The following is a 26,192-nucleotide window of genomic DNA, read 5'->3' as shown; positions in this document are numbered from 1 at the left end:
AAGGGACATTTACTATCTTGAAATGCATGCTTAGCCTTGTAACTATGAAAATACCCACAACTTTATTTTGCCCAGTGCTATGTTTAGATTTTTAACAGTAAATTAAGAAAGGCATTTCTTAACACTTGCCTAGCTGTGACAAAATTACCCTGGGGCTGGGCACGGTGGCTCATGCCTGTAATCCCAGCACTTTGGGAGGTCAAGGTGGGAAGACTGCTTGAGCCTAGGAGTTCGAGAGCAGCCTGGGCAAAAAGGCGAGGCCCTGTCTTTACAAAAAATTTTAAAAATTAGTTGGGCATGGTGAGGCATGCCTGTGGTCCCAGCTACTTGGGAGGCTGAGGTGGGAGGATTGCTTGAGCCCAGAAGGTTGAGACTGCAGTGAGCCGAAGACTGCACCACTACGTTTCAGCCTGGGAAACAGAGTGAGACCCTGTCTCAAAAAAAAAAAAAAAAAAAAAAAAAAAATCACCCTGGGGCATTTATTTTAAAAAGAGAATTGGACCCTATTTTAGACTTTTGAGTCAGAATCTCTGGGGTGATCTGACATGCAGCCAGATTTATAAAATCCTGAACTGAACCCCTAAATTTCCATTAACAACTCAATTTTTTTTTTTTTTTTTAGATCCTGCCACCATGTCCGGCTAAATTGTATTTTATAGAGACATCATTGGCCAGGCTGGTCTCGAATTGACCTTGTGACTGCTTGAGGATTACAGGCGTGAGCCACCACGCTCAGCCAACAACTAAATTTTTTAAGTATTTGTCCTTAACATACAAAAATACTACTCTATTATTTGTAGGATATGTATTCTGAGTAGTGATTTTTTTTTCCAGAAGTGGTAATAAATTCATGTTGACTCAATGAAGAAATTTCCTACCAAATCTTTTCTAAAACTGGTTGAACGGCCAGGCACGGTGGCTCATGCCTGTAATCCCAGCACCTCAGGAAGCCAAGGCTGGTGGATCATTTGAGGTCAGGTTTTTGAGACCAGCCTGGAAACATGGTGAAACCCTGCTTCTACTAAAAATACAAAAAATTAGCCAAGTGTAGTGGCACATGCCTGTAATCCCAGCTACTTGGGAGACTGAGGCAGGAGAATCACTTGAACCCAGGAGGCGGAGACTGAAGTGAGCCCAGATCACGCCACTGCACTCCAGCCTGGGCGACAGAGTGAGACTCCATCTCAAAAAACAAAACAAAACGACGACAACATAAAACTGATTGAACATTTTTAAGCACAGAAGGGAGGTTAATTATGTCCATGAAAACATAACAAAGCTAACTAACTCAAGAGAACAACAAAGTCTGTTATATTTACTTCCACTGATAAGCATACACAAGTAAAAAATAGAAATAAAATGTTTATAGTGCCTGTGAGCATAACAATTGTTTGCCCACTACCTATAATCTCAGCAAAAATTGCCAATAAAAAAATTTGTGGGCCAGGTGTGGTAGCTCAAGCCTGTAATCTCAGCACTTTGGAGGCTGGGGCGGGTGGATCACCTGTCAGGAGTTCGAGGCCAGCCTGACCAACATGGTGAAACCCCGTCTCTACTAAAAATGCAATAATTAGCAGGCCTGGTGGCACACGCCTGTAATCACAGCTACTTGGGAAGCTGAGGCAGGAGAATCGCCTGAACCTGGGAGGGGGAGGGAGGTTGCAGTGAGCCGAGATTGCACCACTGTACCCCAGCCTGGGCAACAAGAGTGAAACTCCATCTTGGGGAAAAAATCAAAATAAAAATAAAAGAAATTTGCAGTTGATCACAAAAGAACCAAGACTAAGGTTAATGAAGAAGGTTTAGCTAATAAGATTTTTTGTCAGTGAAAAACATGTTTTCTTAATAATTAAGTTGATGAGGAAAACAATGTATATTTTCCTCATACTTTCTACCTACCTACTGCTGTTATTATATATTCTATCCAATATCTACCTCTAATGATGACTGACGAAAATTGCCACTCAAGAGGTACTGAAACCAGCTTGACAGTTACCTGGTCTCCAGAGACCAGATAAAAATCTGAAAATGGAAAGGGCCCTACTTCTACCATCCTCCTAAGATTTCCTTAAGAGCTGACTCTAAGTCACAGAAAGTGTCAGTCAGCCTCCCATCCAGACTCTCAAAACAATGTTTGGCTGAGACACCAAAAAGACGATGGCCTTCACAATAACGATTAGAGAGGTTAAGTGACTTTTGAAACGGCAAAAGTAACAATGAGCTTTCCTACTATAGGAGGCTGCTCAGCCAGGTTTGCTCTAAAGAGTTCCTTGTTTTTCCAAACATAGCATAGTTTCTTTTTTTTTTGAGACGGAGTCTCGCTCTGTCGCCCAGGCTGGAGTGCAGTGGCGCGATCTCGGCTCACTGCAAGCTTGGCCTCTCGGGTTCATGCCATTCTCCTGCCTCAGCCTCCCGAGTAGCTGGGACTACAGGCGCCCGCCACCACGCCTGGCTAATTTTTTGTATTTTCGTTTAGTAGAGACAGAGTTTCACCGTGCTAGCCAGGTTGGTCTCAATCTCCTGACCTCGTGATCTGCCTGCCTCGGCCTCCCAAAGTGCTGGGATTACAGGCTTGAGCTACCGCGCCCGGCCAGCATAGTTTCTTTAATGCTTTTTTTTTGAGACAGGGTCTTTCACTGTCACCCAGGCTGGAGTGCAGTGGCGTGATCTTGGCTCACTATAGCCTCAACTTCCCAGGCTCAAGCAATCCTCCCACCTCAGCCTCCCTAGTAGCTGGGACTATAGGTGTGCACCACCACACTCGGCTAATTTTTGTATTTTTAGTACAGACGACGAGCTGGTCTTGAATGCTTGGGCTCAAGTGATCTGCCCACCTCAGCCTCCCAAAGTGCTGGTATTATAGGCATGAGCCACTATGCCCAGCCTTTAATGCTTTTTTAATGCTATTTTGTAAGTACGAGTACATATGATGAAAGGAAATGTTTATAAGTAATACAATTCCATAAAGTACAATAAAAAACTAATCTTAGCTTTTATTTTCCCCAGCAAGAGGAAACTTTGTAAAAATATAGTACTAGAAATATACTCAATGGGAAGAAAAATGCTATACTAGTGTTAAGTAGGGAGGTTATAAGTAAGGGAGGTACAGTCTGCCTTTATTCAGATGCAAGGTTTAAAGTTTTAATTTTTATTGATTACACTGCTTAAACATAATTTTTAATTAAAAACAAATACTTTCTAATTAGCCAGAGTGTAAATGAGACTCATATTCATATTATCCAAAAAAAAGTTCAGACTCAAATACATAGTAAGATTCACTTGTTTTTGATATTGGAAATTACACCAAATTGGAGGCAGCATTCCAAGTATTTTCAAAAGTATCAGATTTTAACCAGGAATCATTTTTTGGCTATCAGCTCTGTGTCTTCACAATTTGATCAGATATTTTATTTGCTAAGAATCCCTGTATTAAAATTGTTAAATCAGGCCAGGCACGGTGGCTCACACCTGTAATCCCACCACTTTAGGAGGCTGAGGTGGGGGGATCAACTGAGGTCAGGAGTTCAAGACCAGCCTGGCCAACATGATGAAATCCTCTCTCTACTAAAAATACAAAAATTAGCCAGGGGTAGTGGCATGCGCCTGTAATCCCAGCTTCTCGGGAGGCTGACACAGGAGAATTGCTTGAACCCAGGAGACGGAAGTTGCAGTGAGCCGAGATTGTGGCATTGTACTCCAGCCTGGGTGACAGAGCAAGACTCTGCCTCAAAAGGAAAAAAAAAAAAAATCAATTCTATAATTGCAAAAAAGAAAAAAATATCATAGTTATGATAGGTTCACTGTTAATAACTCTGATAGTTAATTTACATATTCTTCACATAGCCAGAATTTACTGAAGTAAAGCCAGCAAGCCACTTTAGATGCAGATTATTGACTATTCCTGCTACTGCTTAATCTCTCCCCAAATCCCTTCTATGCTGGTGACAAATGAGTGTTCAATGTTGTGGAAAATGAACTGCATCACCTTTTCACTATTTTATGTTTTCCCAAGGAATGAGTATCAGTATAAAAGTAGATTTGTAAGATGTATACAGCACAGAGGTCTTTCAGGGCAACTAGTCTAGTCTCACCAAAATTGAAACCTAGAAATTCAGAGCAACTACCAGTAGTAGCAAATTTTCTTGCACGTGTCCAAAATTCAGTAAAATTTTAAAACTTCAACATGTTTTATTATTTCCCCCCAAATGGCCTATGATAGTCCCAATCGAATATTAGAAGAGAAAGTTATGTCCAAAATGAAAACATTTCCATAATCTGGTAAAACGACGTTCACACCAGGCAAAATGCAAATATGAAAGGGCACTGCGTCTGGCAGTCACGTAAATGTTTATTTTGTGTCTCCTTGACTTTTTGGTGACACAAATGCCTTGTCTGTTCACACTCAGATATGCGTGATTTCAGTGGTTTAACTTTAGTCTCCCGTGGAACACTTGCCATTGTAGTTGGTTTTTACAAAGTAAATAAAATGCTGTGAGATCAAATATTTCCCTTAGATTGCAGGTACTTTGCACTTCTCCTCTGCTTTCCAAACTTTCTATTTATATAGCTAAATATACTTTTATAATTAGAAAATAAAATTCTGTACTAACAAAGAATAATCTGCAGATGCTCTTCTTCATTTTACAATGAATGTCAAAATAGCTTTCTCCTCAACCCACTTAAATAACTAAATGGAAAAAGAACTACTACTCTAAGTGAAAACAAGAGCTCTTGAGATCATTCTAAACTGTAATTTCCAAAACAATTTTTTATTTCAATTTTTTAGTTTTTTTTTGAAGGTGGGGTCTCACTGTGTTGCCCAGGCTGGTCTTGAACACCTGGCCTCAAGCAATCCTCTCGCCTCGGCCTCCCAAAGTGCTGGGATTACAAGCACAAGCCACTACGCCTGGCCAAAATCTTCATTCAAAAGAAATCAGTTATGGGGTCATTAGAAATGTTCATAATCAATGGATACATATATCCCTGGGGTTACTTTTAAAAATTCTTTTGGTAGGGCATGGTGGTTCACGTCTGTAATCCCAGCACTTTGGGAGGCTGAGGTGGGCGGACTGCTTGAGCCCAAGAGTTCAAGACCAGCCCTGGCAACATGGCAACACCCTCTACAAAAAATACAAAAATTATCCAGGTGTGGTAGCGCATGCCCATAGTCCCAGCTACTAGGGAGGGTGAGGTGGGAGGACTGCTTGAGCCTGGGAGGCCGAGGCTGCAGTGAGCCATGATTGTGCCACTGTGCTCCACTCTAGGTGACAAAGCAAGATACTGTCTTAAAAAAAAAAAAATTCTTTCTACAACTAAACCCCTCACTAACCTCCTTCCTCAAGCATTTAAATCCCATGACTATCATCTCACAAGCACTACAACATAAAAATTCCATAACCAATTTTAAGAGTGGTTGAATGGGGAAAGTGGAAGAGGATGGTTAAAAAACTGAAATGTGAGATTAAGTTTCACAATGATAATGCATATGACTCTAAGCTATGCGCTAAGATTCATTCATAATCAATGAAAAATTTCTTTCATTTATAAACATTAATTCTCCTTTGCATTTACTTTTATGGAGCTTGAAAATCTTCCATTTTTCTTACTGCAAAGCTTATTTTACGATTAATTTTATTTATATCTTTCTTTCTGAATTACAAAAGGCTAAGTTTTACATTTTTTAGTTTGAAGAAACAAGTATATATCTTATTTTTTTAATTATATATTTAATTGAAGTTAACACGTATTTAATTTAAATATCTAAAATTATTAAACATATAAACACACAGAAACTAGAACATACAATTTTTTTGCTTCAAAACAGCTTCCAATACTCTAAAATTGGTTTCTAAACTCCAAAACTCCAAAGCAATAATGTAAAAACACTAAAAATACAACTGAATGATACTCATGTCTACCTACTTAATAAGTGCTGCATTAAGGCTATCACATCTGTGTCTTCTCTATTCTTTTCATTGGTGCTACCGAGAAAAATAAAGGCTAAAAGAAATGAAATAAGAGCATGAAAACCAGTCACCATGAGAAGTGTAGTGTGCATATCATCTTCCTTCTGACTATTTGAGCTACCCTGTCCAAAAAAATTAAGAGGGACGACTCTCCCAGTAGCAAAAATAGCTATGGAAAAACTGAGGCAATAGGGTAAAAATTGAGGCAAGTGAATAGAGACCGCAAAGGGAAAACTAAACTGTACTGAAGTCAAGTGGGTAGAAGCTTAAAGACACATTCTTCTCACAAGTGATCTGTTACCACCAAAATGCCCTTTCAAAAGCAGTCTCAGGCAATTTAATACAAAGCTGCTGTAAAGCTAAGTACAAAAATCAAAGTTATCCTAAGAAACTACAGGTGGACTACTAAAGCAAAGTGATAAAAAGAATACTTTCATCTCAAGAAAACTAAGTTCTCCAATTAAGGGAGTACACCGAGTTTATAGATATACAGATTATACAGATAAATGGTATAAGCAATACAATTAGCTATTAAAATCAGAACAGTAAGGAAATTAAAAATGAGGTAAGATGAAACCCTACCTTACCACTAATTGTAATCTATTCTTGGCTCAAAGCCAGTTTCTCCGGGGAAGTCATGTTTAGTTCTGGCTGTACTGCAACCCATTTCAGACCACTAACACTGCTTTCTCCCTCTCCTTGTCTCCTCTTCCTATTGTTCATGTCCAACTCTTATGGAAGAAAATTTTTATTTTCAAACTACCAGGCACTTGACAATGTCTGAGTTTCAGCAGGTTTACTCAGGGATCTCTACTTCACACGGACATATAGGTGGTTAGAAAGGGAATTTACACCCCTTCCTCAACCCTATTTCTGTTCTGTGATGACTACTACTAAAGCTTATATTTTATGAGGCCAAAATCATCATGAATTTTTAATACTTCACCTTATACAGTGTTAAAATCCCTAAATGTTTATCATGAGGGGAACAAAACAAAACAAAAAACCGTAACACTGTACTTACTTTGGGATAATCCAATTCAAAGAATGTTTCCAGGTTGTTGATTAAGTTAGGATCTACCCCTTTCAGTGGTTTCAGAAGAGACACACCTGGGAGCTTGCTATAAGGCTGTTTGTCAGTTGCCTTCTTGTTGAGGTGTAATCGGCTAAAAAGCAAATGATACAAAAATTATTTCTATAGAATACATAAGTGTCAAATCAAAGCACTGACAAGCTATCAATAAATCACTAAATTCTAAGTTAAGATTTTGAAAAGTTGACATCTTTCTAAAAGAAGATCCAAACATGAAGGGAAGTAGAACCAGGTAAGCATGGCTTTGAATGCAGCCCAACACAAATTCATAAACTTTCTTAAAACATTATGAGATTTTCTGCGATTTTTTAAAGCTCATCAGCTATTGTTAGTGTATTTTATATGTGACCCAAGACAATTATTCTTCTTCCAATGTGACCGAGGGAAGACAAAAGATTGAATACCCGTGATGTACTCTCTGACTATTGCTGCAGTCACAGAACTACGCCAGGCATAGCGCAAGCATTTCAATAAAATACATGGTGAAGAAATGAATGGCAGTGTTAGCCCAAAGATTAACTCCTCTTCCTCTTAAATTGCCAGCAAAGTGGCCACAGAACTATAAAAACAGGTAAAATAAAACTCCGTCTGCAGCAGAAAATTACGAAAGGATAACCAGAACTTTCTGAGAAATTTCTCTGCAGTGGAATAATACACAGTTAAAAGAAGTGTCAGGCAGTCTGCATGGCAAGCAAGATAATGGGACAACTGGAACTCCCAATATTAATAAGGTCTGAATGGCAGGGGTAGAACAGAAGGAAACTGAAAGTAAGAAAAAAACTCAATGATGAGAAAAATGTCTATTAATGACACTGGAAGATATACCAGTGCCACCAGTTCATAGATAAGTGACCAAATGGCCAAAGTTCTCACTGCTGGTCCATTGCAAGGATGCTGCAGCACAGCAGGGCTCCTAATGAAAGAAGCAATGCCACCCGGGTGTGGTAGCTCACGCCTGTGTAATCCCAGCACTTTGGGAGGCCAAGGCAGGTGGATCACTTGAGGTCAGGAGTTCGAGACCAGCCTGACCAACACAGTGAAACCCCATCTCTACTAAAAAAAAAAAAAAAAAAAAATTAGCTGGGCGTGGTGGTGGGTGCCTATAATCCCAGCTACTCGGGAGGCTGAGGCAGAAGAATCGCTTGAACCCAGGGGGTGGAGGTTGCAGTGAGCCAAGATTGTGCCGCTGCACTCCAGCCTGGGCGACAGAGTGAGACTCTGTCTCAAAAAAAAGAAAGAAGCAATGCCAGAGAAGACAGAACGTGCCCCAGTTAACATCAGGCTGTCACAACAAGATGCCATTCAATACCGTGGTGAAGTTTCTAAAGGAAGCCACTGAAGGCTTCCTCCTACTTCTCGTAAATACGTGACAAGTACTTCTCATAAACAAGTCTCCAAGCATTCGACAGTAATTAGACACTAGAACAATCATGGGTCCATCTGCAAGATATTCTAAGACACATGTTCTTCCACATTTTAACATCTCTGACCATCAATGGTACCTTACAATTGCTGCCACCCAGATGGCAGCTCTGACTTACTGTGAAAATCAGCCAATGAGAACTTCCAGATGATCAAAAAATACTTGCATCAATGCATTTTGATTTGATAAAATCCACTACTAAAATTGGGAAAGACTTTTGGAGGGACAACAGTACCACCACCCAGACCACTTAGCCACGGGCTTGGTCTCTAAGGCAGGTGTGTGCTATAGCAAACATCTAATGTTTTAGATAAAGTCATACAGTTTTACACACACATGCACACACGCATGCACACACACATCAGGTCTACAATGGAAAAACTTTAAAACCAACAAGAAATTTAAAGAACAGGGTGGTATCAATTTCTGATACACCAAGTACCAGAAAATACTGGAGCACCATCTATCGCAGTGCTATTCAAAGTGTGGTCTGGTCCAGCATTGCTTTTTACTGGTTTGCAAGTGAGAAACAATTGAGTGAAACCTTTTAGAAACTTGTATAGCAATTTAACATTGCCATGACATCAACCATGTGATCAGCAATTTATTTTTATTGTAGTTTACCAAAGTATTGTATCATGGCAGATTGGAATTTTTTTTTTTTTTTTTTTTTGAGACGGAGTCTTGCTCTGTCGCCCAGGCTGGAGTGCAGTGGCGCAATCTCGGCTCACTGCAAGCTCCGCCTCCCGGGTTCACGCCATTCTCCTGCCTCAGCCTCTCCGAGTAGCTGGGACTACAGGCGCCCGCCACCACGCCCGGCTAATTTTTTTTTGTATTTTTAGTAGAGACGGGGTTTCACCGTGGTCTCGATCTCCTGACCTCGTGATCCGCCCGCCTTGGCCTCCCAAAGTGCTGGGATTACAAGCGTGAGCCACGGCGCCTGGCCGGAATTTTTTTTTTTTTAAGACGGTTTTGCTCTGCCACCCAGGCTGGAGTGCAGTGGTGCGATCTCAGCTACTGCAACCTTCGCCTCCCGGGTTCAAATGAATCCCCTGCCTCAGCCTCTCAAGTAGCTGGGATTACAGGCATGCACCACCATGCCCAGCTAACTTTTTGTATTTTTAGTAGACACAGAGTTTCACCATGTTGGCCAGGCTGGTCTCAAACTCCTGATCTTAAGTGATCTGCCCACCTCGGCCTCCCAAAGTGCTGGGATTACAGGTGTGAGCCACCATACCCAGCCAGATTGGAAAATTTTAAAGAACAACTGCTTTGCCATAAATAGTTTGGAAAATATTGCTCTACAGAGTTCATCTGGAGGACCAGACAGGCAAAACCATGACCTAAAATGCATATAACCACAAAAGTGATCATTATTCTATTGCTAACAAAATAGCAGACTAGATGCCTGAAACCCACCGGGTAAAGAACATCTAGACTGCTGGGGAAAAAAAATTTATATTACACAATTAATTGATTGAACAGGATATATACATATGAGACAGGGTCTTGCTCTGTTGCTCAGGCTGGCATGCAGTGGTGTAATTATCTGCATCTCCCAGGCTCAAGCGATCCTGCCACTTTAGCCTCCCCAGTAGCTAGGATGACAGGTACACGCCACCACACCAGGCTAATTTTTTTTTTTTTTATGGAGATGGAGTCTCACTATATTGCCCAGGCTGGTCTTGAACTCCTAGGCTCAAAGAATCCTCCTGCCTGGGCTTCTCAAAGTGCTGGGATTACAGGCATGAGCCACCACGTTCAGCCTCTGAACTGGTAATATACTGATATAGCTCAAATCACTAAATATATTAAAAGGGTCTGATAAAAGAAATCTGTCACCACTGCCCCGCCATCTGCCTGTTTCCATTACTGCTTCCCCAGCATTACTAGTTTCTTGTCCTTCCAGAGGTTTTAAAAATGCATATACAAGTCCAAATATATACACACATTTATGGTATATATGAATTATATATGTACATGTTCATAAACTTTTCTCTCTTCCTTTTTAATACAAGCGTAGTAAAAGCATGTTTTAAAATACATAATTGAACCGTTAGGAAAATAAAGAAGCGTCTCTAAGGTCAGAAGTGAGAAAAAAGTCTCTCAGGGACCGAGTGCTAGAGTCCATGCTTGCCTCCTGACCATCTATTGGTTCTTGGTGACCTGGAGATGGAGAGAAGCCTGAGATAAGAATGACAGGACAACTGTTCTGAGAGCCTTGTGTAAATCTGGACTCCCTGAAAGGCAAGCAGAAAAATCCTGGTCCATAGAGGGAAGATGCGGATGCTCTCTATCTTGGATTCAGTCCTCAGTGAAACAGAATAAAAGAAAAAAGTCTTGGCCAGGCACAGTGGCTCATGCCTGCAATCCCAGCACTTTCAAAGGTGGAGGCAGGTGGATCACTTGAGGTCAGGAGTTTGAGACCAGCCTGGTCAACATGGTGAAACTCCGTCTCTACTAAAAAATACAAAATATGGCCAGGCATGGTGGTGTGCACCTGTGGTCCCGGCTACTTGGAAGGCTGAGATATGAGAATCCCTTGAACCTGGGAGGCAGAGGCTGCGATAAACTGAGACTGCACCACTGCACTTCAGCGTGGGCAACAGAGCGAGACTTCATCTCAAACAAAAACAAAAACAAAAAAGAAAAAAGTCTTCTTGGAGAACACCTCACCAGGTGGGTTTGGGCCAAGAATGCAACCTCCCTGTGTACCTGAACAAAACCCAAGAGAAGGAAATGAGGGAAATCATCATATATGACCACAAATAACATGAAAAGAACCACGCAAGTTCTAGAAATGACAGTTACGATCACTGACATCAGAAACTCAAAAGACAAGTAATAGAGAATCGTGCATACTCACAGTTTACGAAAGAATTGGAATCTAGATTAGAAGAAGCTACCCAGAATGCAGCCCAGAGAGAGGGCCAGGCAAAGACACAGAAATCATGAAAAAGTTTGAGATGTGGATGACAGAATAAGAAGGTCTAAAATCCTAGTGATTTTTATCTGTTGGTCCCACTGAGTGATCCTTAAGTGCTATTAAACTACCAAAACAATGCAGGTCAAGGGCTGGCCAAGTAAGAGAGAAACCTGGCCCACTAATAATCTCAGTGCCTGTGGCGAGGCTTTAGATCAAAAACAGCAGCAACGAAGATCATCTAAGCTGTACCGAATAGTCTAGAGGCGATTACATTTTGGTAAAGTTTAGAGTAGATCCTACTTTTCCCTTCTCCCAAGATGTTTTACTTTAAATACCATTAGATACACCTCCTCCTTTGAAGAACTTTTCGTGTTGAGAATGCAGTATTTTATCACAGATTCATTCTGACTCTCCCAACAGCCACAAATTCCTCTCTAGGTTTATGGATGAAGAGAATTGTTAAGTACTGTATCTGAAATTTCTACTCAAAATAAGCCAGACTATATCACGGGGCCTTTAAAAAATGTATTTGTACCTCCCCTCTGTCCCTGTCTTTCTCTAATATTTTCTTTCCAAAACCCAACGGGTTTGTTGTGTACCCCCTAGGGTACAAGATCCTACCTTGCAGAATACTGTTTTGACTTACATAATGCAACCAACAAAGCCACGTGGTACAAATTACTTGAAATGTTTGTCAAAACAATAAGAGAATATCCATTAAGTCACCAAATAAACAAAACACCTCTAGCACTGGGCTCAGCACACAGTGGTACTCCATGACTACTTTGCAGTCACTTACTGAACAACATCTTTAGAGCCCCAAATGTACACTAGTCATTATCATCTGCACTGGAATGCAACAAGCAACAGGTGAATTCCCTACCGTCAAGGAGCTGTGGCTTAATGGGGAAGTTGGGGTGCACATGCCCAGAAGCTCTTCTCCTTACAAAACTCTTAAAGATGTCAACAAAGCTTTGCTCTGGAGAATCGTTCCACAGGCGGAAACTGCCTTTGGCCATGACCAGTGTGTTGGAAGCCAATCTACAGATTTCTACACAGAAATCATGAAAGAGTTTGAGATGTGGATGACAGAATAAAAAGCTCTAAAATCCCAGTGATTTTTTTCAAAAAAAATTTTTTTAAATCCCAGTGATTTTTTTTCAAAAAATGTTTAAAATCCCACGGTTTTTTTCCAAAATAAAGAAGAGTTTCCAAGGTCAGAAGTACCCTGGTGGGCTAGTGCAGTGGCTCATGCCTGTAATTCTAGCACCGGGAAGACGAGGCAGGCGGATCACTTGAGGTCAGGAGTTCAAGACCAGCCTGGCCAACATGGCAAAACCCCATCTCTACTAAAAATAGAAAAATTAGCTGGGCATAGTGGCACACGCCTGTAATTCCAGCTACTCGGGAAGCTGAGGCACAAGAATGACTTGAACCTGGGAGGTAGAGGTTGCAGTGAGCCGAGATCCGCACCACTGCACTCCAGCCTGTGTGAGACGGAGAGAGGGAGGGAGGGCACTGTGATCAATTGCCTAGTGTTTCAAAAGTGGCCTCGATCGTGGAGCACTTAAAGTGGGGCAGTATTATAAGTGGCTCAGACAGGGTCTTACAAGTTTTACTGGTTTCTAACCAGTTTTCCTTTTAGTGTCTCAGATCAGGGTTTCTGCATTTCCTAGACAGTATGAACTTGAGCCTATGATTCCTACACGTTGCACAAGCTTTCTCATGGGTGTCCATTTCCACCCTCAGCCTAGGGCAGACGACTTGCTTTCTAGGTTCTATACTGGGAATCCAGTTCTTACCTTCCTATAATGCATTTGGCTTGCAGCCTTGACCTTTTTGTTGGGGAAGTGGTGTGGGGGAGTACTTTTTATTGATACATAATGTACATATTATAAAGTCACATGTAAGTACACAGCTCAAAGAATTTTCTCAAAGTGAAACTCTCATGTAACCAGTACCTAGATCAAAAAACAGTATTAGCAGAACCCCAGAAATCCCCTCGTGTCTCCTTCCACATACTATGCTCCCCTCAAGGGTACTCACCGTCCTGACTCCTAACACTACAAACTAGTTTTGCTGGCTTTAAATTTTTATATAAATGGAATCTGTCTGGCCTCTTTGGGTTGCATTATGTTTGTGAGATTCATCCATGTGTTACATTTAGCTATCATGTATTCACTCTTGTTACAGGATAGTTTTACTAATATACCACACTTTATCTTCTGTTGATGGATATTTGGGTTGTTTACAGTTTGAGGTTATTATAACTAGTGTGCAGCATTGACTCTGTCCTCACACTAGTACTAAAAACCCTACTCTTTCCACCACCCCCCAAGCCTTCAACTTTTGGACAAGATGAAGAAACGCTAACTGGATTTACTCTCTCCCACCTGAAACAACCAAAAAATCAGAAAAATACAGGAGACAACAGTTTTGAAGATACTAGACATCAAGCAAAGGAAGATAGTGATTCCTATGACACAGAAAATAAGGTAGGCTGGGTGCGGTGGCTCATGCCTGTAATCCCAGCACTTTGGGAGGCCAAGATGGGAGGATAATTTGAGGTCAGGAGTTCGAGACCAGCCTGGCCAACATGGTGAAACCCTATCTCTTCTAAAAATACAAAAAATAATTAGCCAGGTGTGGTCTCACGTGCCTGTAATCCCAGCTACTCGGGAGGCTGAGGCAGGAGAATCACTTGAATCCGGGAGGCAGAGGTTGCAGTGAGCCAAGATCGCTCCACTGCACTCCAGCCTGGGCAACAGAGCAAGATTCCATCTCAAAAAAAGAAAAAAAAAAAAAGAAAATGAATTAAAGAGCTGGAGTCAAGAGTCCAGAAAAACAACATCCAGCACCCAACACGGTGAAATTCAAAATGTTTGGCATCTATTAAAAAATTTCCAAGCAATGCAAAGAATCAGGAAAATATACCAATGAGAAGACATATCAATAAATTAAAACCCCACCGGGATTCAAATTAGCAGACCAGACCAACCCACTGCTTTGCATTCCCTCTTGGTTTCTGGAATATGCAGATTTTCCTTTCATATTTTCAGGCTCTGGGTGTGTAAGTATCTAATCATTACAGCATTTCCATGTGTTAATAGGAGAGGTGGTTCTCACATGTGCACAGGCCACCTCTCATTCAGAAGTCAAGTCTGAATGGGATTCTGCAAATGCAGTGTGATACAGGCTATCATCAAAGTATGTTTGGAACACTTTGAGAGAAGAGAGATGGAAGCATCCAACTATTCTTAGGAGGCGGTCTTTCCAGACTCTCATACTCCAAGGGTGGCCCATGGACCAGCAGCACTGGCAACACCTGGGAGCTTTTCAGAGCTTCAAAATTTCAGGCCTCACCCTCCAAAACTACTGAAACTGAATCTTCAGTTAACAAGATCTCTAGGTGATTCACAGGCACACTCAAGCTTGAGCAGCACTGCTTTAAGACTCATCTCTGCTATAAATTCTTCGTGACTTCACAGACAAGGCTGAAAAGACCTGGAGCTCATCCTCTAGGCAAGAAATAACCATGAAAGACTAAAAGGAAGCAACCAGGATCATTTTTGTATTTATAGAAGTCAAGAGAATAAAGTACAGGCAGGGGAGATGGAAGGCAAGGGAAAAATATTGCAAAGGTCCAAAAGAAAGAGAGAGGCACACAAACCAGAAAGGCATAAGAAACAAGTGAAAGGCTGGGTGCAGTGACTCATGCCTGTAATCCCAGCCAATTTGGGAGGCTGAGGCAGGTGGATCACCTGGGGTTGGGAGTGCAAGACCAGCCTGGCCAACACAGTGAAACCCCGTCTCTACTAAAAATACAAAAATTAGCCAGGTATGGTGGCGCACACTTGTAATCCCAGCTAGTCGGGAGGCTGAGGCAGAAGAATCGCTTGAATCTGGGAGGCGGAGGTTGTGGTGAGCCGAGTCTGCACCACTGAACTCCAGCCTGGGCGACACAGCGAGACTGTCTCAAACAAAACAAAACAAAAAACAAAACAAAACAAAACAAAACAAAACAAAACAAAACAAAACACGCACACAAAAGAAACAAGGGAAGGAAGCAAAGTCAAGAGAAGGTGAGAACTCAGAATCAAGGAGTTTAGCCAATAACTGATGATGGTATTGCTGGAGGGGGAATGAGGGAGAATGAGGGGTATACCTGGGTCAGGCTATGGTAACTAGTTGTGCCATTCATAAAATCTAGGCACAATGAGAGATGGGAGAGAGTAATGAACTTTTGAACATACGAACTTTAATTTACACTCAAGACATCAAGTGGTGATGTCTCATCTAAGAGACCAGAGGTTTGCAACTTTTAGTATAAATAATGCCCACAGGTAGAGATCACAAGTGAATGAACCAGATGAAGAGACTAGGAATCTGCATTTTTCACAAGCATCCCAAATGATGCAGGCTGGCAGTAAACTACAATTGGAGAAACACTACAGTAGAATGTAAATTCTCCAGAGCCCAGCAAAGCAATAATACATAGTATGTTCTCAATTTTTAAAAATAATTTTGAATAAATGAAGAGCAAATAAACAGATACAGGGAGCTCAGCAGGTAAGGTTAGCCTACAGATAAAAACACAGAAGCCATCCACCATAAGGTAAATACACAAGCTCTCCGAGGCACAGCATTCTTAGAAGATGGCCAAGAAGGAATATATTATTATTGAATCAGTAATGCATGAAGGAGAGGCCGGGCACAGTGGCTCATGCCTGTAACCCCAGCACTTTGGGAGGCTGAGGCGGGTGAATCACCTGAGGTCAGGAGTTCAAGACCAGCCCAACCAATATGGTGAAACCCCGTCTCTACTAAAAATACAAAAATTAGCCGGGCATGGTGGTGCACCTGTAATCCCAGCGACTTGGGAGGCTGAGGCAGAAGAATTGCTTGAACCTGGGAGGCAGAGGTTGCAATGAGCCAAGATTGTACCACTGCACTCCAGCCTGGATGACAAGATCGAAACTCCCTCTCAAAAAAAAAAGAAAAGAGTAGACTGAAAGTGGGGATCAAAGAAGCAGAAGGACAGCCAGGATGCAAGTAAAGTGACAGAAGGGTTTATCTGGCCAGGCTGTTTTCTTTCTCAAAGGGTTCAAGAAAGTATAACACTGAATGCTGCTGGAGAGACCAAGATAAGAATGGTAATGTCCAGTAGATTACATATGTACTTACTGCTATCTCTGAGCACTTTTGGCAAGAATTCGGGCAGTTCATGGAGGATAAGGGTAGATAGCTAAAAATGGGTTAAAAAGTAAATGAATGGGAGCTGAGATGTGATAACAGTAAACAAACACTAGTTTCTACTGAAACCTGACAGTGAGTGAAAAGGCCAAAGAGTGGAACAGAGGGCTTCTAGTTTAATTTTTCTAGTTTTTTTTGAGATACAATCTTGCTCTGTCACCCAGGTTGGAGTGCAGTGGCAATCATAGCTCGCTGCATACCACTGCCTCTGGCTAATTTTTTAAAATTTTTCTGTGGCGATGGGGTCTTGCTATATTGCTCAGGCTAGTTTTGAACTCCTGGCCTCAGGCGATCCTCCCCGCCTTGGCTCTCTAGTGGAACTTCCCCCCCGCCCCCCGAGATGAAGTTTTGCTCTTGTTGCCCAGGCTGGAGAGCAATGGCACAACCTTGGCTCACTGCAACCTCCACCTTCCAGGTTCAAGCGATTCTCCTGCCTCAGCCTCTGGAGTAGCTGGGATTACAGGCGAGCACCACCACGCCTGGCTAATTTTTTGTATCTTTAGTAGAGACGGTGTTTCCCCATGTTGGCCAGGCTGGTCTCAAACTCCTGACCTCAGGTGATCCACCTGCCTTGGCCTCCCAAAGTGCTGGGATTACAGGCGTGAGCCACCACGACTGGCCTCTAGTTCAATTTTTTAAAGACTACTTGAAATTCTTTAAAAATTCAAGAAGAGCTAGCCAAAGGGCAAAGAGAGAAAAAGAAAAAACTAATTTAAGGCATGATGGGATCCACAGTATGAAGTAGGAGCTAAAGTCATCTACCAAGGATGCGGTAGAATGAAGATTTAGAAGTTTTTTTAAGTGATGGGTGTCAGAGCTAAACACAGAAAAAAAAGCACTGCCAGGCAGCACCGCATGCAGGTTTAGCTGAGCCCTGAGACTACCAGTGTGTAGTAGTATTAGTCCACATGGCTGTGTGATTACCCTCTGTAGGATTTTCAAAGTTGAGCAGCTATAATTATTGGATGGATTGAAGATAACAGGGAAGACTGATATGAGGTGAGGCAAGAGGCAAGATAACGAAGTGATGAACTGTGGGCTCTGGGCTAAATGGAGAATTAAATGAAGCCAAGAGGTGGCAGGTGCTGGACGCAACTGTGGGCAGACAGCCTGGGGCAATGATTCTCAGCCTAGGCTGCACATCCATGTCACCTAGGGAGTTTTGAAAATACTGATGCCTGAACCAATTTAATCATGTCTGTAGGGGTAAGACCCAGGCAGCAGTCGTTTCTTTTTTTTAAGCCCTCGATGTGACTCCATAGTGCAGTCAAACTTGACAACCACAGGTCTAGAAAGACTGGGTGACCGAAGAACGGAAAAGGTCTATAATCCCAGCACCTGTGGAGGCCGAGGCGGGTAGATTGAGCTCAGGAGTTCGAGACCAGCCTAGCCAACACGGCGGAACCCTGTCTCTACAAAAAACACAAAAATTAGCCAGGCGTGGTGGCACGTGCCTGTAGTCCCAGCTACTCAGGCGGCTGAGGTAGGAGGATTGCTTGAGCCTGGGAGGTCAAGGCTGTAGTGAGCCATGATCGCACTACTGCACTCCAGCCTGGGTAACAGAGCAAGACTCTGTCTCAAAAAGAAAAGAAAAAAAGCCAAGGTGGGAACATTTTTTTTTTTTTTTTTTTTTTCTGAGGCAGAGTCTCGCTCTGTCACTCAGGCTGGAGTACAGTGGCATGATCTTGGCTTACTGCAACCCCCGCCTCCTGGGTTCAAGCGATTCTCCTGTCTCTGCCTCCCAAGTAACTGGGATTACAGGCGCCTGCCACCACACCCAGCTAATTTTTGTATTTTTAGTAGAGATGGGGTTTCGCCATGTTGGTCAGGCTGGTCTTGAACTCCTGACCTCAGGTGATCCACCTGCCTCGGCCTCCCAAAGTGCTGGGATTACAGGTGTGAGCCACCGTACCTGGTCTGTCTCATTTTTAAATAACTTCTTTTACAGTTTTGTTTTCAAATTTGGCTTTTGCAAGAGGAAAGCCTGGGATGCAAGGAAACCCATGGGAGACAGGTAAAGGTTAAACAAGGAGGGTGGGCTCCTTCCCCTTCAGATGGTGGGAAGCAGCCTCTGCAGCAACCTTAATACGGCTCTTCACAAGTGAGGCACAAGGATTTCACTCGGCTGGGTACAGTGGCTCATGCCTGTAATCCCAGCACTTTGCCGGGTTGAGACGGGGGAATCACTTGAGGCAGGAGTTCGAGACCAGACTGGCCAACATGATGAAACCCCATCTCTATTGAAAGTACAAAAATTAGCGGGGCATGGTGGCGCGTGCTTGTAGTCCCAGCTGCTTGGGAGGCTGAGGCACAAGAATCACTTGAACCCAGAAGGCAGAGGTTGCAGCGAGCCAAGATCACACCACTGCACTCCAGCCTGGGAGACAGAATGAGACTCTCAAAAAAAAAAAAAAAAAAAAAAAGAATTTCACTCTAGGTTTCTAAGGAATAATATGAATTCCACAAGGGCAAAAGTTCACCTTGCTTAGTAGCCCCAGCATGTGTTGTTTTTATAATTCTGCTGTGTGGTTCTGCTGAACCGATTTATCTGACTCTAGGAATTTATCTTCCCTGCTCCATGTCACAAAGCTTGTTAATATTTCGTGTAAAATTAGGTTCATTGCTATATCAGCAGGTCCTTAACTTCACATAGCCCATGCCAGCAATTTCCAGTGACTAATGACCTTTGTTATTGTTATCACTCATGACTATATTACTGTCTGTTTATAATCGGTATGTCGTGACCAATTTACCACATGTATCACTTATTTCAAAAATGGTATTGCTTCAAAATGGGCTTCATAAGCAATACAAAGCACACCTTCTTGTGCAAGCTTAACTTTGCTAACACAAATTCTCTCACAGAAGGTAAAATAACCAATAGCGAGTTAGCTCTATAGGAAAACACAAACTCTGCCCACTGGACAATGGGCTTACTACACTACAGAATGTAAAAGATTCCACCACCATAGAAAACAAATAGGAGATGGCCGGGTGCCATAAGGGGCACCTAACTCAATAACGAACTGAAGTCTAAAATGACTTGAATGAGTAGGAGTTAATTAAGCAAGAAAAAAGGAAAGAAAGAAGGAAGAGAAAGAAAAAAGAAAGAAAGTAAAGACAATTCCAAAGAAAGCACATTGCACATTTGGGGAAATGCCAGTAATACAACGTTGCTGAAGAAGCAACAACACAGGGATGGCTCAGCTCCCACAGAGCTGTGTTTGTCTCATTAAGGAGTTTGAACTGTAACCTGGAGGCAATGAGGATTCATGGTAAGATTTTAAGCTACTATGATCCAAGATTAGTAATCCAGAAGGATAAAGGCTACAATAAGAAATATAAAATCGAAGAGGCACAAGGCTGCAGCTAGAGATACCAGCGAGTAGACATAGCTTCAATATCTAGGATAGATATGAAGGTGTACTGAACTAATTAATGTCAGAGAGAAAGGGAGGGATAATGAATGAATAGAACCATCACTGAATATTAAAGTCTTGCAATGTCCACTTTGCTCTTTTTCTTTTCTTCAACTTTTAAGTTCAGGGGCACATGTGCAGGATGTGCAGGTTATATAGGTAAACATGTGCCATGGTGGTTTGCTGCACAGGTCATCCCATCACTACGTATTAAGCCCAGTATCTATTAACTATCCTTCCTGATGCTCTCCCTCCCTACACTGCCCCTCACACTTTGCTCTTTAAAGCTATCACACTATAGTCTAATTCTGTATCTTCCCAGGCTCAGGTTAAAGGGGCTGAATTGCTGGACTGCCTTATTCATTTCCCTGAAAGTAGCCCTGTAGCAATGATCCTGACTGATGAACGTTTGACCACAGTCCAAGGGCGTTCTCAGGACTAAACCCAAAAAAGACGTTCTCAATTTACATTCCACTAAGGCTCGGAACACCAAGTATTCATGAATTTAAGGCAAAGATCGTACTAACTAAAAATAATACCCCAATTGCTAAAATTTACATTAAAAACACAACCAGTTTTTGACAGATAGTTTATCGCAGTTATCCAGACACGATGAGTATGCAAATTCCATTCAAAAACTATGCATCAGGTATTGAAGTTGCTGTACATTAGAAATGGCATATTTGGGCTGGGTGCAGTGGCTCACGCCCATAATCCCAGAACTTCAGGAGGCCGAGGTGGGGGGATCACTTGAGCCCAGGAGTTTGAGACCAGCCTGGGTAACAAAAATTAGCCGGGCGTGATGGCATGCACCTGTAGTCCCAGCTACTTGGGAGGCTGAGGTGGGAGAACTGCTCGAACCTGGGATATGGAGGCTGCAGTGAGCCGTGATCGAGCCACTGCATTCCAGCCTGGGCAACAGAGAAGACGGTCTCAAAAAAATAATAATAAAAATAAAGGAAGTATGTTTGTAGAAAGCAGAATTAACTTTAAAAATCTTAAAAAATTTCCAGGGGGCCAGGCACGATGGCTCACACCTGTAATCCCCAGCACTTTGGGGGCCAAGACAGGTAGATCACTTAAGTCCAGGAGTTCAAGACCAGCCTGGGAAACATGGCAGAACCCCATCTCTACAAAAAGCACAAAAATTGGCCAGGCATGCCTGTAGTCCCAGCTACTTGGGAGCTACTTAGGAAGCTGAAGCAGGAGAATCATTTCAGCCTGGGATGCGGTGGTTGCAGTGAGCCAAGATCGTGCCATTGCACTCCAGCCTAAGCAACAGAGCAAGACCCTGTCTCAAAGAAAAAATACACACACACACACACACACACATCTATATCTATAGATATAGATATAGATATAGATATATATACCTCCAGGTAAAAGGACCTCTGTTTTACTTGAGGGTAGCTAATATTTAAGGACATATAAATTATTTCCACACTAGCCTAGCACCTCCAGTCGAAAGATAAAGCCTGATGCTAAACATTAGGACCTTATGTACACAGGGAAATAATAATAATATGAGGTGGATGGGATAGGGGAGAGAGCATGAAGCAAAGTTTCTGCTTAGATCACTTCATCATGCAGCAACGTGGCTCCCAAGGGCTAAAAGGGAAACACTACCACCAGTTCTAGGCTTTTATACAATTTCACCTCAGGCCCCAGGCTATCAAGCCACACTAGCACTCACAAAAGTTAACCCATAAAGGCTATTTAACTTGCCAAGGCTATAATCTTTAGTTATTTTTAGAAAATCTTCAATCTCAACAATAAGACTCTTGAATTTGAAATGTCTCTAATCTGAATGTTATCTTTAACATTGTAGGCAGAAATTCTACAAACATCTGCCATCTAAAATAGGTTAAGAAAGGGCAATGGAAGCTTTGAAACATACCCAAGTATAAAGCAGATTTTAGTTTATAATAAAAATATTTCAAAAACAGTGGAATAATCAAATAATCATCTGATAAGTAATTTTGGACAAGTCTCTAAATATTTAGAAGAAACTATGATTAGGGCTCTAGCTCTCATATAACGAAGTAAAATACTGGGTGAATTTAGGGTAATATGTGAAAAAATTAAGAAAAAATAAAAATACTAAGAGGAAGCAGAGACTAACATATATAATAATTTGGAGGAAGAAGGAAGATATAAAAATTATAACAGAGTTAGAAAACGTAAAAGAAACAGAAAGACCTGTCTACCTAAAACACACATGCACACACACTTTTCTCCATGTCAAACATATGTACAAAGTTAAAAGACAAAAAACAGACTGGGGAAAAGAATGCTACATATGACAGATAACAGAAAACAACCTTTATATCAGAAAGATGAATTCAGCAACAGATTGCAGCACAGGCAAAGGATTATGAGTATGTAATTTACATCTAAATGTAACTAGCATGTAAACATATTTTTAAAGTGCTCAATGTAACTTTAAAGGAATGAAAATAGAAACAGAAAACAGTGAAATGCCTGCTACTTAGTGTTTGTAAGGCAAAATGGGGCCATCATACAATGTTACCAGGACTGTGAATATACATAACATTTCTATGGGGCCAATATGTATCAAAGTTTAAAATGTGCACCACTTCTGGCCCAATAATTCCTCTTTCGGAAATATAACTGAGATCATTTATCAAAGATGTATGCATATAAATTCATAACAGTGTTGTCCGTAATCTAGATAAACTGGAAACCACCTAAACATCCATCAATAATAATAAATCTTAGTACCTGGTAAACTAAAATATCATGCATGTATTACAAATGATGTAGAGATCATACAGATATTGACATGCAAAAAATGCTCAAGACATTTTACAGGGCAGTTTCATGTGAACAGGGGCCTTGTATGCTTGTTCTTCACTCTTCCAGCAACTAGAACAGTGCCTTGCACAAAACGGCTTTTCAATAAACATTTATTAAACAGATGAACTTTAAAGCAGGTTACAGAACAATAATCATAATACAGCCCTTTTCTCTCTTCCCCCTTCCCCTCCCTCCTTCTCTCTCTCTCACACACACAGATTGGAAGGATAGTCACGAAAAGTTAACAAGGTAATGTAGTTTTGGTGTGTGCATGTTTTAATTTTCTCCATCCCTCTCTATTGCATAAATTCCTTACACAGTAAGCACTTTTTATTTTTATGACTGTAAAAAGTAACAATTTTTTTAAAGAAAAAGAACTCACATATTTTAAATTAACTCCAGAATGTGCTCAGTGGAGTTAAGCTCACAAACTCCAAAAACTAAAGTCAACAATATCCAAGTGGCATGTTTTCTTTCACTTTCAAAGAAATATCAGTATAACTTGTACCAGCATCATCTTTCTTAGTACCAGGAAATACAGTGTTTCCAAAAGCAAAGGCACACTTTTTCCGCAGTAAAAAGGAAAAAAAAAAAACAAAACTAAAAGTAACTAAATTTCTTAAAGTCTCTTCCACTAACATGCACTCTATTCTAGCTCATGGTAACGATTACTATATACAATTGCTCTTTTTCCCCCCAGACTAAAAATCCAAGTGAATCGACATCAGTAATGTGCTCTATATAATTTTTTCATTTCTTTACAGAGGCAGATTTCACCTTAAACAATTCCAAACTAGCCACATACCCCATGTCTCTATTCACGCCATCATCCAGTTCTATTTTACTTACACGCTTCATCACAATCTCATAACCTTATTTGGATTTTATCTGCTCCTTCCTTCTAGAATGTAAGCCCCATGAGGACAGGAATTCTGTCCTGCTCACCACCGTGTCCCCTGGCCAAGAACAGTGAATGGTATCTAGGCCTCAAGAAGTATTTGTTAAACAAAAATGGAAAGATGTGGCCGGCGCGGGGAGAGTACAAATCTACATGAGACAATAAAACAAGGAACTGAAAAAAGGAAAGAAAATCACGCTGAGATGTACAAGCTGACAGGACCCAAAGCTATCATGCCAGCTCGGAGGTTTGGTGGACATTTTTGAGGGTGGACAGGTGCTTCACACCTATCTAAGCGCATAGAGCCCTTCCAGGAAGAAGAAAATCCACAGGGAAGTGTCCAGATAGCTGTGAGCAGCTCCCAGAAAAGTGGACACAATCACCACCCTAACAGAAACGTGGCCCAGGTCGGGAGAAAAAAACAATACACCATACATCTCGGCCCAGATGAAAAATCACACGAATCCCCAGCATAATCACACCGAGCCACCACCTTCAGCCTGACACGTAAGAGCAGTCTCCTTTCGCCTGGCTGGGCCGTCGCCTGCAACCCAGCAAACCCTTCCCACGCCCAGCACTTTTCCCTCGCAAAGACCACCGCCACCGCCGGTCCGAGGGGCGAGGGAACGGGGGGAACAGCCTGACGATCAGCTTTCTCCACCCCCGCCCGAGCCCAGTCCCCTTCAAAGCGCAAACGTTTCCCATTTTCGCCTGTCCCCGAGGCCCGGACCCCTGCCCCGAGTCCCTCCTGCGGTCCCTCACTCACGTGTAGATGATAGCCATGAAATGCATCAGCCACAGCACCAAGAAGAGGATGAACCCGAAGACGGCCATTCCCTCCAGGGCCAGGTCCAGCAGCGCCATCCCCCGGCCCGCCGGCCCGGCCCGGCCCGCTGCGGCCGCCAACACGGACAACGCTCCCGCACGAGGAGGACAGGGTGGGCGCCCGGTGCGGGGGCGCGGGAGGCGAGAGGAAGGTGGGGAGAGGAAGGGGCGGAGGGGGGTGGGGACGGAAGGGGCGGGCAGGGCCTGCGCGCCCCCGCCCGCGCGCTCTCGCCCGCGCGCTGTCTCCGGCGCGCTCGCGGGCGGCTGCGGGTGCTGCGGTCTCCCGGCTCTGGTCGAGGCGACCGCGGCCCCGCGCTCCGGTTCGCCTCTCCCGACCCTCGCGGCCGCCGGCCAGACCCTGCGCGCCGGCACCTCCGCCGCCTCTCTCCGTCTCGCCGCCGGGCTCCCGGCCGAGCAGCTCCGCCGCCGCAGCTCCGCGCACTAATCAAAACCGGCGGCTCGCGCCCCACTCCTCGGCGCGTCCCGCCCCCGGAACCGCGGCGCCCGCCTCTCCCGGGGCGGTGCCCCCGCCGCTCCACGCCCACCCTGTCGCCCGCGCGCCCGCTGCGGCGCCGGCGAGAGCGCGCCGGGGAGATCGTGTCCTGCTGCCCGCGGGACACAGGCCGGGCTTCCTCCGGCTCCTCGCTCCCGCTGCCGCCCACCTAGGCGGAAAGCGCTGCAGCGCTGAGCCAGGCTCCCTCGGTGGCGGTGGCGGCTCGGGACCCTGTGCCTGGCTGGAGGCTGCTCTCCCTCCGTCCGGCCCTGCTGTTCCTGGGTGCCCCAGAAAAAACACGGGTTCCGGGCAGCTGCCGGAGCTTGTCTCGAAATCCAACTTCCAACGCCGCGTCTGCAGCCTCCCCGCCGGGCACTGCTACTGCTCGGAGCAGCCAGGCCCTCCAGGCCACGTTCCTGGGCGCAAGGGATGCCCATTGCCGTCCCTCTTACTGCTTTTAATGCTGTGGGATTTTGGATCAAAAGGGACCTGAGAGTAAAATAATCTCCATGCGCCTCACAGATCTCTAAGCGCCTTAGCGACCGTGTGTATTATAAAAAGAAATTCTCAAACTCAGAATTAAAGAATCAGTTGATACTGAAATCCCCTAAGACTGCTGTCCAATACGGTAGCCACATGTGGCTAAGTGAGGGTAGGAAAGGCAGCTCGCCACCCTTTGGAGTAGTGTAAACAGTACACCAGATGTGGAAGACCATCTCCTTAGTAAATTTTATATTGATTGCATGTTGAAAAGATAATATTGGACATATTACATTAAATTAGGTAAATTATTAAGTTAATTTCTCTTTTTAAATACTTTAACTGTGGCTAGCTACTAGAAAATTTTGATTGTACGTGTGGACAGCACAGCTCTAAAATGGGAAGAAATGTCACTTTGGGTAGTAAGGTAACTAAGTATTTATCCTAATTTTAAGTCATCCCAGGAAGATGCTAGTACTCAATGTTTGTGTTTCTTCAATCTAGATGAGTTTATACTATTTCTGCATTGTTTTATGTTTATTGTTGCAAGTGATTTCCTTTTAAATAATCCACGACCTCCCTTGAGATATTTCAGAATT

At 43.0% G+C, this 26,192-nt stretch overlaps 1 protein-coding gene across 1 annotated transcript in view; it reads right to left on the bottom strand.

The window, feature by feature from the left end:
• UGCG (UDP-glucose ceramide glucosyltransferase) overlaps nt 1-25,067 on the bottom strand; it is a 38,239-nt gene extending 13,172 nt beyond the window's left edge. The window contains exons 1-2 of the mRNA XM_032164870.2: nt 24,562-25,067; nt 6,991-7,132 (exon numbers count right to left, since the gene is read on the bottom strand). Coding sequence (XP_032020761.1) covers nt 6,991-7,132; nt 24,562-24,659 — 240 coding nt within the window. The 5' untranslated portion in view covers nt 24,660-25,067. The remainder of the gene's footprint in view (nt 1-6,990; nt 7,133-24,561) is intronic.
• Between the last annotated feature and the right edge of the window lie 1,125 nt (nt 25,068-26,192).

This window comes from Hylobates moloch, unplaced genomic scaffold (assembly GCF_009828535.3).
Source record: "Hylobates moloch isolate HMO894 unplaced genomic scaffold, HMol_V3 SCAFFOLD_10, whole genome shotgun sequence".
NCBI lineage: Eukaryota > Metazoa > Chordata > Mammalia > Primates > Hylobatidae > Hylobates > Hylobates moloch.
The sequence above is the reverse complement of the archived record's forward strand: the minus strand, read 5'-3'. Positions and strand labels throughout refer to the sequence as shown.